This window comes from Pygocentrus nattereri, chromosome 23 (genome assembly GCF_015220715.1).
Source record: "Pygocentrus nattereri isolate fPygNat1 chromosome 23, fPygNat1.pri, whole genome shotgun sequence".
Lineage (NCBI taxonomy): Eukaryota > Metazoa > Chordata > Actinopteri > Characiformes > Serrasalmidae > Pygocentrus > Pygocentrus nattereri.
Window position 1 is genome coordinate 18,350,823 of NC_051233.1, and position 13,177 is coordinate 18,363,999.

Consider the following 13,177-nt stretch of genomic DNA (forward strand, 5'->3'; position numbering starts at 1 on the left):
TTTTGTTTCTTCCTTTTATTCTTTTGATTTGGCTAGCTTTTTCAGTCCACCTCTTCTGCTTATCACCACCAAATCAATGCTCATATTGCTCAGGCATTACTGGTGGCTGTAATTTCTCATTTGTTCTGTTTTTTGGCTCCATCGGGCCCATTCACCCTCCCTGTGTCTCCATGTCTCTAGATTAAGCTAATTGAGGCAGAATTAATGCAGTTGACAAAGCTGGAGGTTAAAAGGAAGAATCTGGATTCAGAGAACTTGCAGGTATGTTTGGAAAGTAGGTGCTGTGGTGGCTTCATTCAGGGATGTGGGAAGGTGTTCTGAGTTGGGGTTCTGAAATTTTAAGCAGTGTATGTACAGCATATACATGCCCCCATGAATAATATATGCTTTTTGTCTTGATAATTTACATGAAATAGGTGAGATATGCCATTGTGCACATAATTAATTGACACATCAAACCACAGTTACACACACTGCTCAAGCTGGACAAACTGTATTCAAATGATCTGAGTGGTGACCAGTCAGACTGTTGAAATGTGGCAAGCAAACGGTGTAACACCCACACCCTGAAAATTGAATACCTGAATGCATATAATGTCATAATGGTTGGAAAGAATTTAAAATGTGGCACATAGTTGTTGAATTTTTTACATTAAAAAAAATATATATATATTAGGCTTGTATTTTAGTGACACATCCCCAAAGCAGCCAACAGTTGGTGAGGGAAGTGTTTCACCTCGCTATAATGAAAATGCACAGCTACTGCATGTCTTGAAAGTATATAAACAAATCATGAAATGCAAACAATATAAAAGCCTAAAATAAGCAGACAGGTCGTTACCGTGATTGAATTATTATCTGGTAATTACTTTTAGTTGTTGCAGTTAAATAGTTGTGAAATTTGGGGTGCTGCTGCCCCTCAGCACCACCACCTTTTCCCATGTCCCTGACTTCATTTGTAGTCTAATGCTTTTTTGTGTGTGTGGAATAGCAGTTGTGTTATTCAGGGATGTAGAACCCAGTTGTTTTGTTTCAGTGAATATTAGGGGTGTAAATTTTAAATTCATTTGTGATTCTTCAGAAAATTATTCCGTAATCAAAATTTCATCATGATTTGATTTAAATATATCAATATCACATATTGTGATTAGTATACATATAATTACTATACTATTATATTAATATTAAATATTGCATAAAATGGCCACAACTTTTGCACAATACATAATAAAAACAATACATAATAGAAGCCCTTTTTTAAAATCATTATAAATGTATTCAAAATAGCTGATAAATTTATTTTGGCATACATACATATTACTCCACTTTATTGCAAAATCAGTCAAGTTGACTCACCACCTTCAGATCAATGCACCACGATGCAGCCATGCATTTTTACACCCCTAGTAAAAAAATTCTATAAATTGTAGATGAGTTGCATCAGTTTCCCTGTCCATTTTTGCATCCATCAATATTTTTTGTTCCTTTTGACATGCTCTTCTGATTTTGTCACTGTCCACCTGGCACCATATTTATCAAACCAAGTTATATTTGTATTTTTATTGATCTCAGTTTTTTTTATTTTGTTGTGTCAGGAAGTGTTGGCGGAGCAGAGGACGGCTCTGACGGACATGCTGCAGCAGTTGCTGAAGCAGAGGGACCAGAGAGAGATGGAGCTCAAGCAGGTCTTGGTAAGGCCACTACTGATCCAAGAATAGTTTCCATAAATTTAAGGGGAATTTCACCATCATTTCTAAATTTCTGCATAATTCAGTGGTTGACATGTAAATTGACATGTACAATTATTGTAAACAGATGTAACTATTGTAAAACAATTAAGAATAGTTAATGGCTAATACTTTTCGTATAACCCACTGAGTATGTTACTACCATGATGCTCAAAAAACTTTAGACTTCAATTCTAATTCTAATTCTTTAGAATTCAATTCTGGTATTTAACAAAACTGTTACATAGCATTGTGAAGTACACTGCTCAAAAAAATAAAGGGAACACTCAAATAACATCCTAGATCTGAATGAAGGAAATATTCTCATTGAATACTTTGTTCTGTACAAAGTTGAATGTGCTGACATAAAAATCACACAAAAATCAATGGAAATCAAATTTATTAACCAACGGAGGCCTGGATTTGGAGTCACACACAAAATTAAAGTGGAAAAACACACTACAGGCTGATCCACCTTTGATGTAATGTCCTTAAAACAAGTAAAAATAAGGCTCAGTATTGTGTGTGGCCTCCACGTACCTGCATGACCTCCTTACAACACCTGGGCATGCTCCTGATGAGGTGGCGGATGGTCTTCTGAGGGATCTCCTCCCAGACCTGGACTAAAGCATCCACCAACTCCTGGACAGTCTGTGGTGCAACGTGGTGTTGGTTGATGGAGCGAGACATGATGTCCCAGATATGCTCAATCGGATTCAGGTCTGGGGAACGGGCGGGCCAGTCCATAGCTTCAATGCCTTCATCTTGCAGGTACTGCTGACACACTCCAGCCACATGAGGTCTAGCATTGTCCTGCATTAGGAGGAACCCAGGGCCAACCGCACCAGCATATGGTCTCACAAGGGGTCTGAGGATCTCATCTCGGTACCTAATGGCAGTCAGGCTACCTCTGGCGAGCACAAAGAAATGCCACCCCACACCATTACTGACCCACTGCCAAACCGGTCATGCTGAAGGATGTTGCAGGCAGCAGATCGCTCTCCACGGCGTCTCCAGACTCTGTCACATCTGTCACATGTGCTCAGTGTGAACCTGCTATCATCTGTGAAGAGCACAGGGCATCAGTGGCAAATTTGCCAATCCTGGTGTTCTCTGGCAAATGCCAAGTGTCCTACACGGTGTTGGGTTGTGAGCACAACCCCCATCTGTGGACGTCGGGCCCTCATACCATCCTCATGGAGATGGTTTCTAACCGTTTGTGCAGACACATGCACATTTGTGGCCTGCTGGAGGTCATTTTGCAGGGCTCTGGCAGTGCTCCTCCTGTTCCTCCTTGCACAAAGGCAGAGGTAGCGGTCCTGCTGCTGGGTTGCTGCCCTCCTATGGCCTCCTCCATGTCTCCTGGTCTACTGGCCTGTCTCCTGGTAGCGCCTCCAGCCCCTGGACACTACGCTGACAGACACAGCAAACCTTCTTGCCACAGCTTGCATTGATGTGCCATCCTGGATGAGCTGCACTACCTGAGCCACTTGTGTGGGTTGTAGAGTCTGTCTCATGCTACCACGAGTGTGAAAGCACCACCAACTTTCAAAAGTGACCAAAACATCAGCCAGAAAGCAGAAAGGTACTGAGAAGTGGTCTGTGGTCCCCACCTGCAGAACCACTCCTTTATTGAGTGTGTCTTGCTAATTGCCAATAATTTCCACCTGTTGTCTATTCGATTTGCACAACAGCTGTGAAATTGTCAATCAGTGTTGCTTCCTAAGTGGACAGTTTGATTTCACAGAAGTTTGATTTACTTGGAGTTATATTGTGTTGTTTGTGTTCCCTTTATTTTTTTGAGCAGTGTATTTATGTACTACGTCCTCATTAAGCCAAGCTCTGTTGTTGGCTAAAGGTATGGATGTCATTTTCTTTTAGATGGAGATGGAGCTCAAGAGTGACTCCACTCAGCAAAACTACTGGATGATCCAGTATCAAAGGCTGCTGGATGCAAAGCCGCTGTCTCTACGAATGCAGGTTAGCACACTTGCAGCCCGTTCAGCAGTTGGACTAGTCAGTGCAGGACTTAATCTCTACTAAGAGCATTTACACTCTCTTCTTCCTTCCTCTTAGGAGGCTGGTGTGGATAAAGATCTAGGCAGTTTGTTGTGTAAACTGTCTGCCCAACACTACCTGCCAATCATAGCTCATCATCGAATCACAGCGGAGGCCCTGCGTCACATGACCACCAGGGATCTCAGCAAGGTCTCTCCTACTTCTCCTGTGGATTTTTATTTCTGCAAATGTTACAAATGTTGAAGCTTTATGGTAATTGGTAACCTCATCTAGCAGAAAAATTATGTTATTGTTAATGATCAGCTGTCATTAACAAGAAAACATTATTCTCCTCTCATCCTGAGATGGACAAAAGTAGGGTTAAAATTTAGGCTACAAGATGGCTGCTTTTGCTGTTTTACTGTGCAGCTTACTTTTGTTTCTTTTTGTAGCTAAGACTATGCAGTGGACTGTCAGACAACACAAGCAAATTTGTTAGAGATCATGTAACGAACAGATGTGGTTTGATGCAGATGTGTGATAATTTTGGCATGCAGATTGTGGTATGCTAATTGCTGGGATGTTTGTTAGTCATATTGGCATCAAAGCACAAGTACAAAACTTAACCTGAAGTTAGCTTCTTGATTGATTAACTTAGAATTGTATACTTTTTTTTGCCAAACTATTCCTTTGTCATACAGACTTGAATATTAAATTCTATATTTTTTGTCTTCTTGCTATCTCAGCTGGGGATCAGTGAAGTGGGTGTGCAAAAATCTCTCCTCCACTGGGCTATAGAACAGCCAAGTAAGCAAAACCATACTTTCTTAAGAGTGTCAAGTCTTTTATTAAATGAAGTGATGAGTTCAGGTCTTACAGATGTTTTCGGAGTTCATATAATATACTTTACTTCCTGGTCAGTGCATCTTACCCAGTTCACATAAATTACCCTATATGTTATGTACCTAATATGTGTCAAAGTGAGAATGTGAACCAGTTATTTTGTGTAATGTATGCAGTATTTGTGTTGTGTGTTATAATTGTTTAAAGAAGGAGAAAACTATATTTTGAAGTTGTTTATTTAGAAGTTATTTGGAGTTTAAATGTCTCATTACTTAGGTTCTCCTAAGAAGCTCCAGGAGGAACCGGAAGCTGGTCCACTTGTACCCACTGCCCCCCTGCAACAGCAGCTGACCCCACCTCTGACCCCTAACACGCCGTTAACACCCCAAACCCCTCTCATTCCTATAGCACCCAGCCCTGTGGATGGACCTGGGAGCTCTGAGTGTGTAGTGTGCATGGAGGCTGGGGTAAGGCCTGGAGCTGACCTTTTCACCCATTCAAAATGTATAATCAAGTTGTTTTTTGTCATCAGGCTACACACTTGATTCACATTATAACATTTCTTATATGTGTTGCACGGCCCTTGGCAACTGAACAGAGACCACATGAAAATTTCCTGTTCTCTTAAATCAGTGGATCTCAAACCAGTCCTAAGGGACTCCCAGACGGTCCAGATTTTTGCTCCAATGTATCTCAACATGTTTGGAATTAAATCCTGCTATTTACAGTTTATATACTTGCAGTATATACAGTGTAATGGGTGAGTGAAATGTTTAGGTGCAAGCTCTGGACAACATTACAGTATTCAAAAATTAAAAATAAATAAAATGATGAAATACATAATAAAAAAGGCTTCTCTCTACAGAATTAAGGCAAAGACTCATGATGAGACAATTCTGGACAGATGTCTTTTTTTCTTTTTTTAGTGTCAAGTGGTCTTCCTGCCCTGTGGACATGTGTGCTGTTGCCAGGTGTGTAGTGACGCCCTGCATTCATGCCCGCTGTGCCGCAGCACCATCTCTCAGCGCATCCGCCTTTACCACGGATAAACCCAGCAACCTTCCAAACTGCATCTTCATCTGGTCTGACCATTCACGCACTTGGGTCATTCCTACAACTTGTCCCGTTTCACTGTACATGCATGAAGTGGTAGGATGCGATTCGTCTGTCATTTAAAATGCTATACAGTGCATTCACTACTGCACTTTCACACCTCAACTGGCCAATCAAACAGGAGTATTTCTTGCAGGAAAGCTAGATGTTACTAGAAAATAATCTCATTTAACCATTATATCTTATTATATAAAACACCAGAAACTGTAAGATTCTGCTGTGCTGTCCATGTACGTAGACTGATATAAAAAAGAAAGGGAAATACTCTGGCTGATTACCTGGCAATGTTTCCAATGTTATGTACTTGCACTATTTTAAGTATTTGTGCCTTTTTTTGTGTCTTATGTCTGTTCTGACCAAAACATGACTGTTACAACACAACACTCATCTGCTTTATACCATGAAAAAGGAAAGAAAGCTTAAAAACATCACTTTCTAACCATGTCATACTTTGGTGTTCTGACTTAAAGTCAGCGGTTTTTCTTTCTGTCTGTGCCTTAAAATGATTTCCATTGCATATTACTAATGACCTGATGAAAGGAATATTCTTGCTTTTTTAATCTAAGTAATCTCTGTCTGCCATGTGTACAACAAACAGTTGATTACCATGGACAGTAATTTGTTAATTTCCTAGAAAACTCAATGACTCAAAAACAGTATAAAAAAGTGGTCACTGTACATGTTTTCAGGCATCTGTTGCATGTGTGCCCTTGTGAAATTCACTCAGAATATTGTCTGTGGTAATCTAAAGTATGCAGCAGATAAACATCAGTTTGAAAAACAGTAAACATCATTCATAGATTGTATTCCAACCTAAAAGCCCATAAACCAGTGGTTTTCAATTCTAGTTCTGGAGGGCTAGTGTCTAACTGGTGTGTTGGTGATTTCCCTGGTTAAGCCCATCTCTAAATTGTCAGGTTTAGTAAATGTGTCACAGCAGACAAATAACCAAAGTGTGCTCGTCACTGGCCTATCAGGGCCAGAACTGTATATCCCTGCTATAGGCCACTGAAGTGTTGCATTTCACTTAATAGGAATACAGCATTCGTACCAGTAGTTGTGTTTGTCGTTAAGGTGTTTCACGTTTATGTTAAATATGTATGTTCTTTTCACTTATTGCATCATCCTCCAGCCATATATACCCTCCAAGCTGCACATAAACAATCACTAAAAATTGTATAGACAGTCCTCATGTTTCACATATTACCAGATACCACCAACTAAGAGCTCAATGAAGTTATTGCCAAAAAGTAAACTCAAAGACAAAACAGTTTATTTATGTATAAATGATGTACAAATGTGAATCACGTCATTTCAACATGACTTTTCAGTGGATGGCCAGTGGATGTTCCGTCAGTTTTGGTTGTTGCAATGAAAACCACTTCTGAGGTCATCATAGTTTGCATCATTTTTGGTCCCTCGAAGACCTTTTACCTTTCATGTTTTATACAATGATTGTTTCTTTACATTTAGGCCAGACAATTTGATTCAAAACAAAACCTGAAACCTTTTTGCCACTGCAATACAGTTGGTTCAAATTGGTTGCTGCCACTAACTAAAGAAGTCCCTACCTACTTCGCTCCACTTAAGTGCTCTTATACCCAAGCATGCTTTGAACTATGTGACTCATATAGAAAGCAAATATAATGTAATTTAGAACTAAATGTATATGAAGGATTTGAATGATTTAGCTAATATAAATAACTATCTATTTGCATGTTCAAAAACATTTAGAATATAATTGTCTTTCAGTCATTTCAGTCTGTATTTTTGTGCTCTGTTTAATGATGCAGTCCAGCTATGAAACAAACCCAGTTTGTTCTGGCACTTACATACATATTGTAACTGTAAATGTTAAGTATACAACATGATATTAAAACAAGAAAAGGTTCCCTGGATCAGTTTCACTATGCTGTACAATCTTTCATGCATATTAACCTACCTATGTACAAAATGTACTGAAACCAAGTAGTCTACAGTTTAACTTATACAGCATGTTCTGGCTAAAAATATGACTTCAGTCATTGATACTTGTTTAATATTAAAGTATTGCCTCTATTCTACCCATGTCCAGTGCTTAATGCAACATCTATTGTTAGACTCTCTTTAACGGACATTATGCTGTGTATGTTTGCCTTACATGTGAAGTCCAGTCATTTTGTCTTGTGTTTCCAATCATCATACACTGCATCTCTGTATGGATTGTGGATAGATTGTGACTTTTTGTATCTCCTGTGGTAGAAGTCTACCATAGGTTTTTATGTAATTTTATTTTGTGTGTGAAGTTTGTCAAATTGTAAAATTAGTACATTATTAGTGTGATATTAGGAATCTTCAAAATAAACTTGCTTGACAGCACCCAACTAAAGTGTCCCTTTATGGCTGCAATGTTGAAGAAAATCTTAAAATTACTTTTTATTTAACACTTACATGTAAATACATCTGATGGCAAATATTCTCATTCATTTAGATTTTTTATATAGCTGCCATAAAAAAAATCTGCCTGAATGTTTTTTTTTTCCTTTAGCTTGGATAATAAAAATGCTACAAATTAACAAAATTTACAACATTAACAGTTAACAAAGTAATAAGGTAACTGATTTGTTTCATGGCAGATATATTGTTTAAAATGGTGAGATTATTTCAGCATAAATCATCATTTAGTTCTGTAGCAATCACTCTTAGTCCAGAGTTGTGTTGGTCCAAAAATTAGAAACTTTGTCAGAGACATTCAACAGCAAGTGTCCATTGCCTCTATTAGTCGTGACGGAGGCTGATAATGAGTAAAAATGGTTCTACACCTTCTCCACTTGCTTCTCTTGAGCAGCCATCTATTGCCTTTGCATAGGGGAGTGATGAGGGTTCTGATTGGCCTCATCCAGTGTTCTCCTTTTCATGCCCCTCACTCTTGAGTATCCACTGGCTGCCCATCTAGAACTGAAGCTGTTGAGGAATCACTGCTCAGCTCAGGTGATTCCAGGTCGGCTGTTTCATCTGCAGTCACGTAGGTTTGGTCCAGGCTTATCTGAAAAGGATCATGTTTTTTTCCACTTTCTTCCATGTTCTCCCCCTTATCTGTCTCTTCTGTAGAGAGATACTCCTCCTCTTCATCATCTTCATCATCACCTGTCTCAGACTTCATCTCCTGTGGCCCTTCAAGGAGCTGCATGGTCACTTGCTAGAAAAGGATCAGTCACTGACATTTTCAGTAAAGACTCCTCATTCATTCATATATGTTCAGCATTATTAAGCTTTTCATCATTATAGTGTTTCTACAGCATTATAACTGCAATAAAGACTTGGAATCCCCACTAAAACAAGATACCTTGGCTTTAGAAAGTTTTAAACCCACCTTATGGTTTGATCAACTGACACACAACAAGCTTACAATACGTTTGAAAAAGAATGTTGAACAGTACAAAGAACAGAGTACAGATCTCCTTCTCCAACTAGTTAATAAATATATATTTTTTAATATTATCTATCCATCCATCCACGCAATCAGATTTGCAATATTTCTTGTGGTTGAAAGGTTAGTAACACAGGAAGTTTGAAACTTTTGTTGTTCGTCACAGGTAACTGAAGATGGAATTGACGAAAGAAGAGAGGAGGTGATTCTGAGGTCCAGAGAACACAGCTGCTGTATCATAGCCACAGACTTGAACAACTGACACTCAGAAAGACCACCAATTTCACACAGCACTGCTACATCCTTCATAGCCAAATTCCAAGCAAAAAGTCCACGACGCAGCACGTGACGTCTCACAGCAGATTGTGGTGTCAGCCACTAACCCTAACCCATGCAATTGGACCCTAAATGCTCAGCGTTAACTGACAATGCTACAGGAAACAGTGTTCCCATGCATTCTGACCAGAGATGGTCAAATTGTGGACCCATTGTGTATGCTGAGAAAATCTGCAAAACACACACCACCTTCAGCACTGCATCGTGGAGGCTTGGGACAGCATTTCTCCAGAGATTCACATGCGGGTTCATGACGATTGGATCCTGCACCTTCAGCTCTGTGTTCAGCACCAGGGACAGCACATTGAACACGTCACATAGCTGTGCATCATAGGCAACATTCCCAGTTGTTGTAATTTTGTGTTCACAACTTTTGAACCACAAGAGATATTGCAAATCTGATTGATTGCGGCAATCAATTTCTGAGACAATACTGCTCTTACTTGATCTGCTACACGACCACCTTCCCATTGGAAAAACTTGCCCTTGATCCAATATGGCGGCTTTCAAGATGGTGGCCATGTTCCGGACATAGCCTAAAAGATAGGCCCCCTCACCCATTACTTGCTGCGGTATTCAGATCTGTCATTTCCCCTTTCGTTTCTGAAATAAAACTGTGTCCTGTGACTTTTGACTCACCCTGTAGTATCATTTTAGAGTGTACAATGCCATGCACAACATTCTAAAACCCCATTGTCTTATTGTGAAGGATGAGTGTAACTTCTGCTTCAGAACGTAGAAATTCTATCTAGACATACAGTGAATCCAGACATTTTTTGGACATGTGTGTCATACTTAAAATTATATACATTGAAGTTCATATACACATAAAAAAAAACTATATATACACACACTAATATATATATATATATGTATATGTATGTATGTATATATATATATATATATATATATATATATATATATATATATATATATATATATATATGTGTGTGTGTGTATGTATGTCTATCATATGTTGCCTTTCTATCATTCTATCATCTATCATCAACCAGTCTGCCCATTCTCCTCTGACATCTCACATCAACGAGGCATTTTCGTCCACACAACTGCAGCTCACTGGATATTTACGCTTTTTCTGACCTTTCTCTGTAAACCCTAGAGATGGTTGTGCGTGAAAAACCCAGTAGATCAGCAGTTTCTGAAATACTCAGACCAGCCCGTCTGGCACCAACAACCATGCCACGTCCAAAGTCACTTAAATCACCTTTCTTCTCCATTCTGATGCTCGGTCTGCACTTCAGCAAGTTGTTCTGACCACCTCTACATGCCTAAATGAGTTGCAGCCATGTGATTGGCTGATTAGCTTTTTGTGTTAACAAGCAACTGAACCAACTGTACCTAATAAAGTGGCCAGTGAGAGAGTGTGTGTGTGTGTGTGTGTGTGTGTGTGTGTGTGTGTGTGTGTGTGTGTGTGTGTGTGTGTGTGTGTGTGTGTGTGTGTGAGACACTGACACTGTGCAGAGCAGTTGCTCCCCAGGATTGGATTTGAAAATCTCTGATCCAAAGAACTTAGTTAAAATTTGCTAATGATTATACGGTTAAAATGCCAAAAACTTTTTTTAGGATACTGGAGGCAGGTATGGCAGGTATTACTGTTGCAGTATAGTCATGACTCATCACTTACTCTTCAATAACTCTGAAAAGGATGGTTGCGTATGACTGCATATGATTAAAAATCGTTGCCATGTTACATATGCCTGCAACTCGGTAGGAAGTTTCATAATATGTTGCATCAACTTTTCCATCATCAGTGCAACAGTGGTGTTGCGCTTCTTGTTTTCTTTATTGCTCGGAAGAGCCTACCTTGATAGTTTTAAGGAGAATCTTTAGAACAGAGTCACCCGAGTAGAACTCCTGCATATCAAATTGCGTCCTCAGAGAGTGGAACAGTCCATTCATCACCTGCTTCACCTGTATCAGACATGTTACGCACACATTCATGTCTCAGTGAAATGCAGATTTCAAAACAGTACATGAACAAACCTGCATTTCTTACCAGTTTTTTATACCTTTAAATATATACCTTCACTTTGATTTTGACCACTGCAGAAGAACAGCATCAATAGTGCTCCTTACCTGAACAGCCAACTGGCCCTTAAGCTGCTGTCTCTCACTCTCTACTTCTTTCTGTAATGTTGCACACTACAACATAAAAAAGAACATTCATTAAAACAAACACACTATGCATAAAAGTGTTCATAATGGGGGGAAAAAAATCTGACTACGAGTCTCCTGATGCATTTTTTCTTTAGAAAAGACAGGTACCTGTTCCTGCAGCTGATTAATGACTTCTTCCAGTTTCACTCTCTGCTCCTGCACTGCAGCAGCACACCTCTCCTGCCACTCCAGCTCAGTCTGTAGCTGTACACAGATTTAGTGAAAAATTATCGTCATCACCATAAATTATGCTTTTTACTACAGAGTATTTGATCAGGGCTTAAACTCAAAAAGTATCAGACATGTATATGTCTCTCACATGCTAATGCCAATAAGTAAGTAAGTAAGTAAGTAAGTAAGTAAGTAAGTAAGTAAATAAATAAATAAAGAGAGAGAGAGAGAGAGAGAGAGAGAGAGAGAGAGAGAGAGAGAGAGAGAGAGAGAGAGAGAGAGAGAGAGAGAGAGAGAGAGAGAGAGCGCAAAAGACAGACACACACACACACACTTTTGTACGTGTGCGGCATGAGCTTATACAATCCCATTTCCAAAAAAGTAGTGACGCTGTTCAAAATGTAAATAAAAACAAAATTTAAACCCTATACTTAATTCAAAACAGTACAAAAATAATATATCAAAATGTTGAAACTGAGAAATGTTATTGTTGTAGGGAAAAATATATGCCCCTTAAACTTGAAGCCAACAACACGTTCCAAAAAGTTGAGACAGGCAACAAAAAACTGGTAAAGACAAACAAACAAACAAACAACAACAACAACAACAACAACAACAACAACAACAACAACAACAACAACAACAACAACAACAACAACAACAACAACAACAACAACAACAACAACAACAACAACAACAACAACAACAACAACAACAACAAAACACACCTGGTCGTTGATTTACAACTGGTCAATAACATGAATAGATAAAAAAAAAAAAAAATCATCTATGGAACATAACAACATAAAAAGATTCAGAGAATCTGGAGAAATCTCTGTATGCAAGAGACAAGACCAAAACTAGTATTTGTTGGCCATGATATTTGGGCCCTCAGGTGGCACTGTATTAAAGACAGACATGATTTTGTAGTGGAAATCACTGCATGGGCTCAGAAACGCTTCTGGACAACACTGTCTATGAAAACAGTTAGCCGCTGCGTTCATAAACGCAAGTTAAAACTCAAACGCAAACAAGAAACCAGCTTTTTTGGAAATGGGGTTGTAAAACAGTATACACCACCTTCAGTTTGATCAAATGGTGTTTTAAGTTACTAAATCCTAAAAAACACAAAGTAAAAAACAAAATTTGAGCATGATAGAATTATCGAGCATGACAGAGTTTATAGAGAACTTGTATTAGCCTTATTTCCCCAGCTTTAAATGGCCATGTACCGGTAAAATTGTTACACAATGCAAATTGAACATGAATATAATTCATTACATAACTACAGTGCTGTGCAAAAGTCAGAGACCACCAAAACAGACATCAATTAAGTTATTCATTTTTTGGGTGATCTTGAGATTTGATAAGATAATTAGCATGTACTAGGAACAAGAAAGTC

At 38.8% G+C, this 13,177-nt stretch overlaps 2 protein-coding genes across 9 annotated transcripts in view; one reads left to right on the forward strand and one right to left on the reverse strand.

Annotated features, from left to right (window-relative positions):
• lrsam1 (leucine rich repeat and sterile alpha motif containing 1) overlaps nucleotides 1-10,053 on the forward strand; it is a 27,554-nt gene extending 17,501 nt beyond the window's left edge. The window contains exons 19-26 of one of the 4 annotated variants that reach the window (XM_037533521.1): nucleotides 181-261; nucleotides 1,596-1,691; nucleotides 3,609-3,707; nucleotides 3,804-3,935; nucleotides 4,472-4,532; nucleotides 4,845-5,035; nucleotides 5,495-5,539; nucleotides 9,257-10,053. In XM_037533521.1, the coding sequence (XP_037389418.1) occupies nucleotides 181-261; nucleotides 1,596-1,691; nucleotides 3,609-3,707; nucleotides 3,804-3,935; nucleotides 4,472-4,532; nucleotides 4,845-5,035; nucleotides 5,495-5,539; nucleotides 9,257-9,352 (801 nt within the window). In that variant the 3' untranslated portion in view covers nucleotides 9,353-10,053. Of the gene's footprint in view, nucleotides 1-180; nucleotides 262-1,595; nucleotides 1,692-3,608; nucleotides 3,708-3,803; nucleotides 3,936-4,471; nucleotides 4,533-4,844; nucleotides 5,036-5,494; nucleotides 8,045-9,256 lie in introns of those variants that run through there. The other 3 variants (XM_037533522.1, XM_017697794.2, XM_037533523.1) reach the window with 3 other exon arrangements.
• Nucleotides 7,462-13,177, reverse strand: part of fkbp15a (FKBP prolyl isomerase family member 15a) — a 23,493-nt gene continuing 17,777 nt past the window's right edge. For all 5 annotated transcript variants that reach the window (XM_017697767.2, XM_017697774.2, XM_017697760.2 and 2 more), the window contains 4 exons: nucleotides 11,713-11,808; nucleotides 11,524-11,589; nucleotides 11,251-11,358; nucleotides 7,462-8,859 (listed from right to left, as the gene is read on the reverse strand). In XM_017697767.2, the coding sequence (XP_017553256.1) occupies nucleotides 8,584-8,859; nucleotides 11,251-11,358; nucleotides 11,524-11,589; nucleotides 11,713-11,808 (546 nt within the window). In that variant the 3' untranslated portion in view covers nucleotides 7,462-8,583. The remainder of the gene's footprint in view (nucleotides 8,860-11,250; nucleotides 11,359-11,523; nucleotides 11,590-11,712; nucleotides 11,809-13,177) is intronic.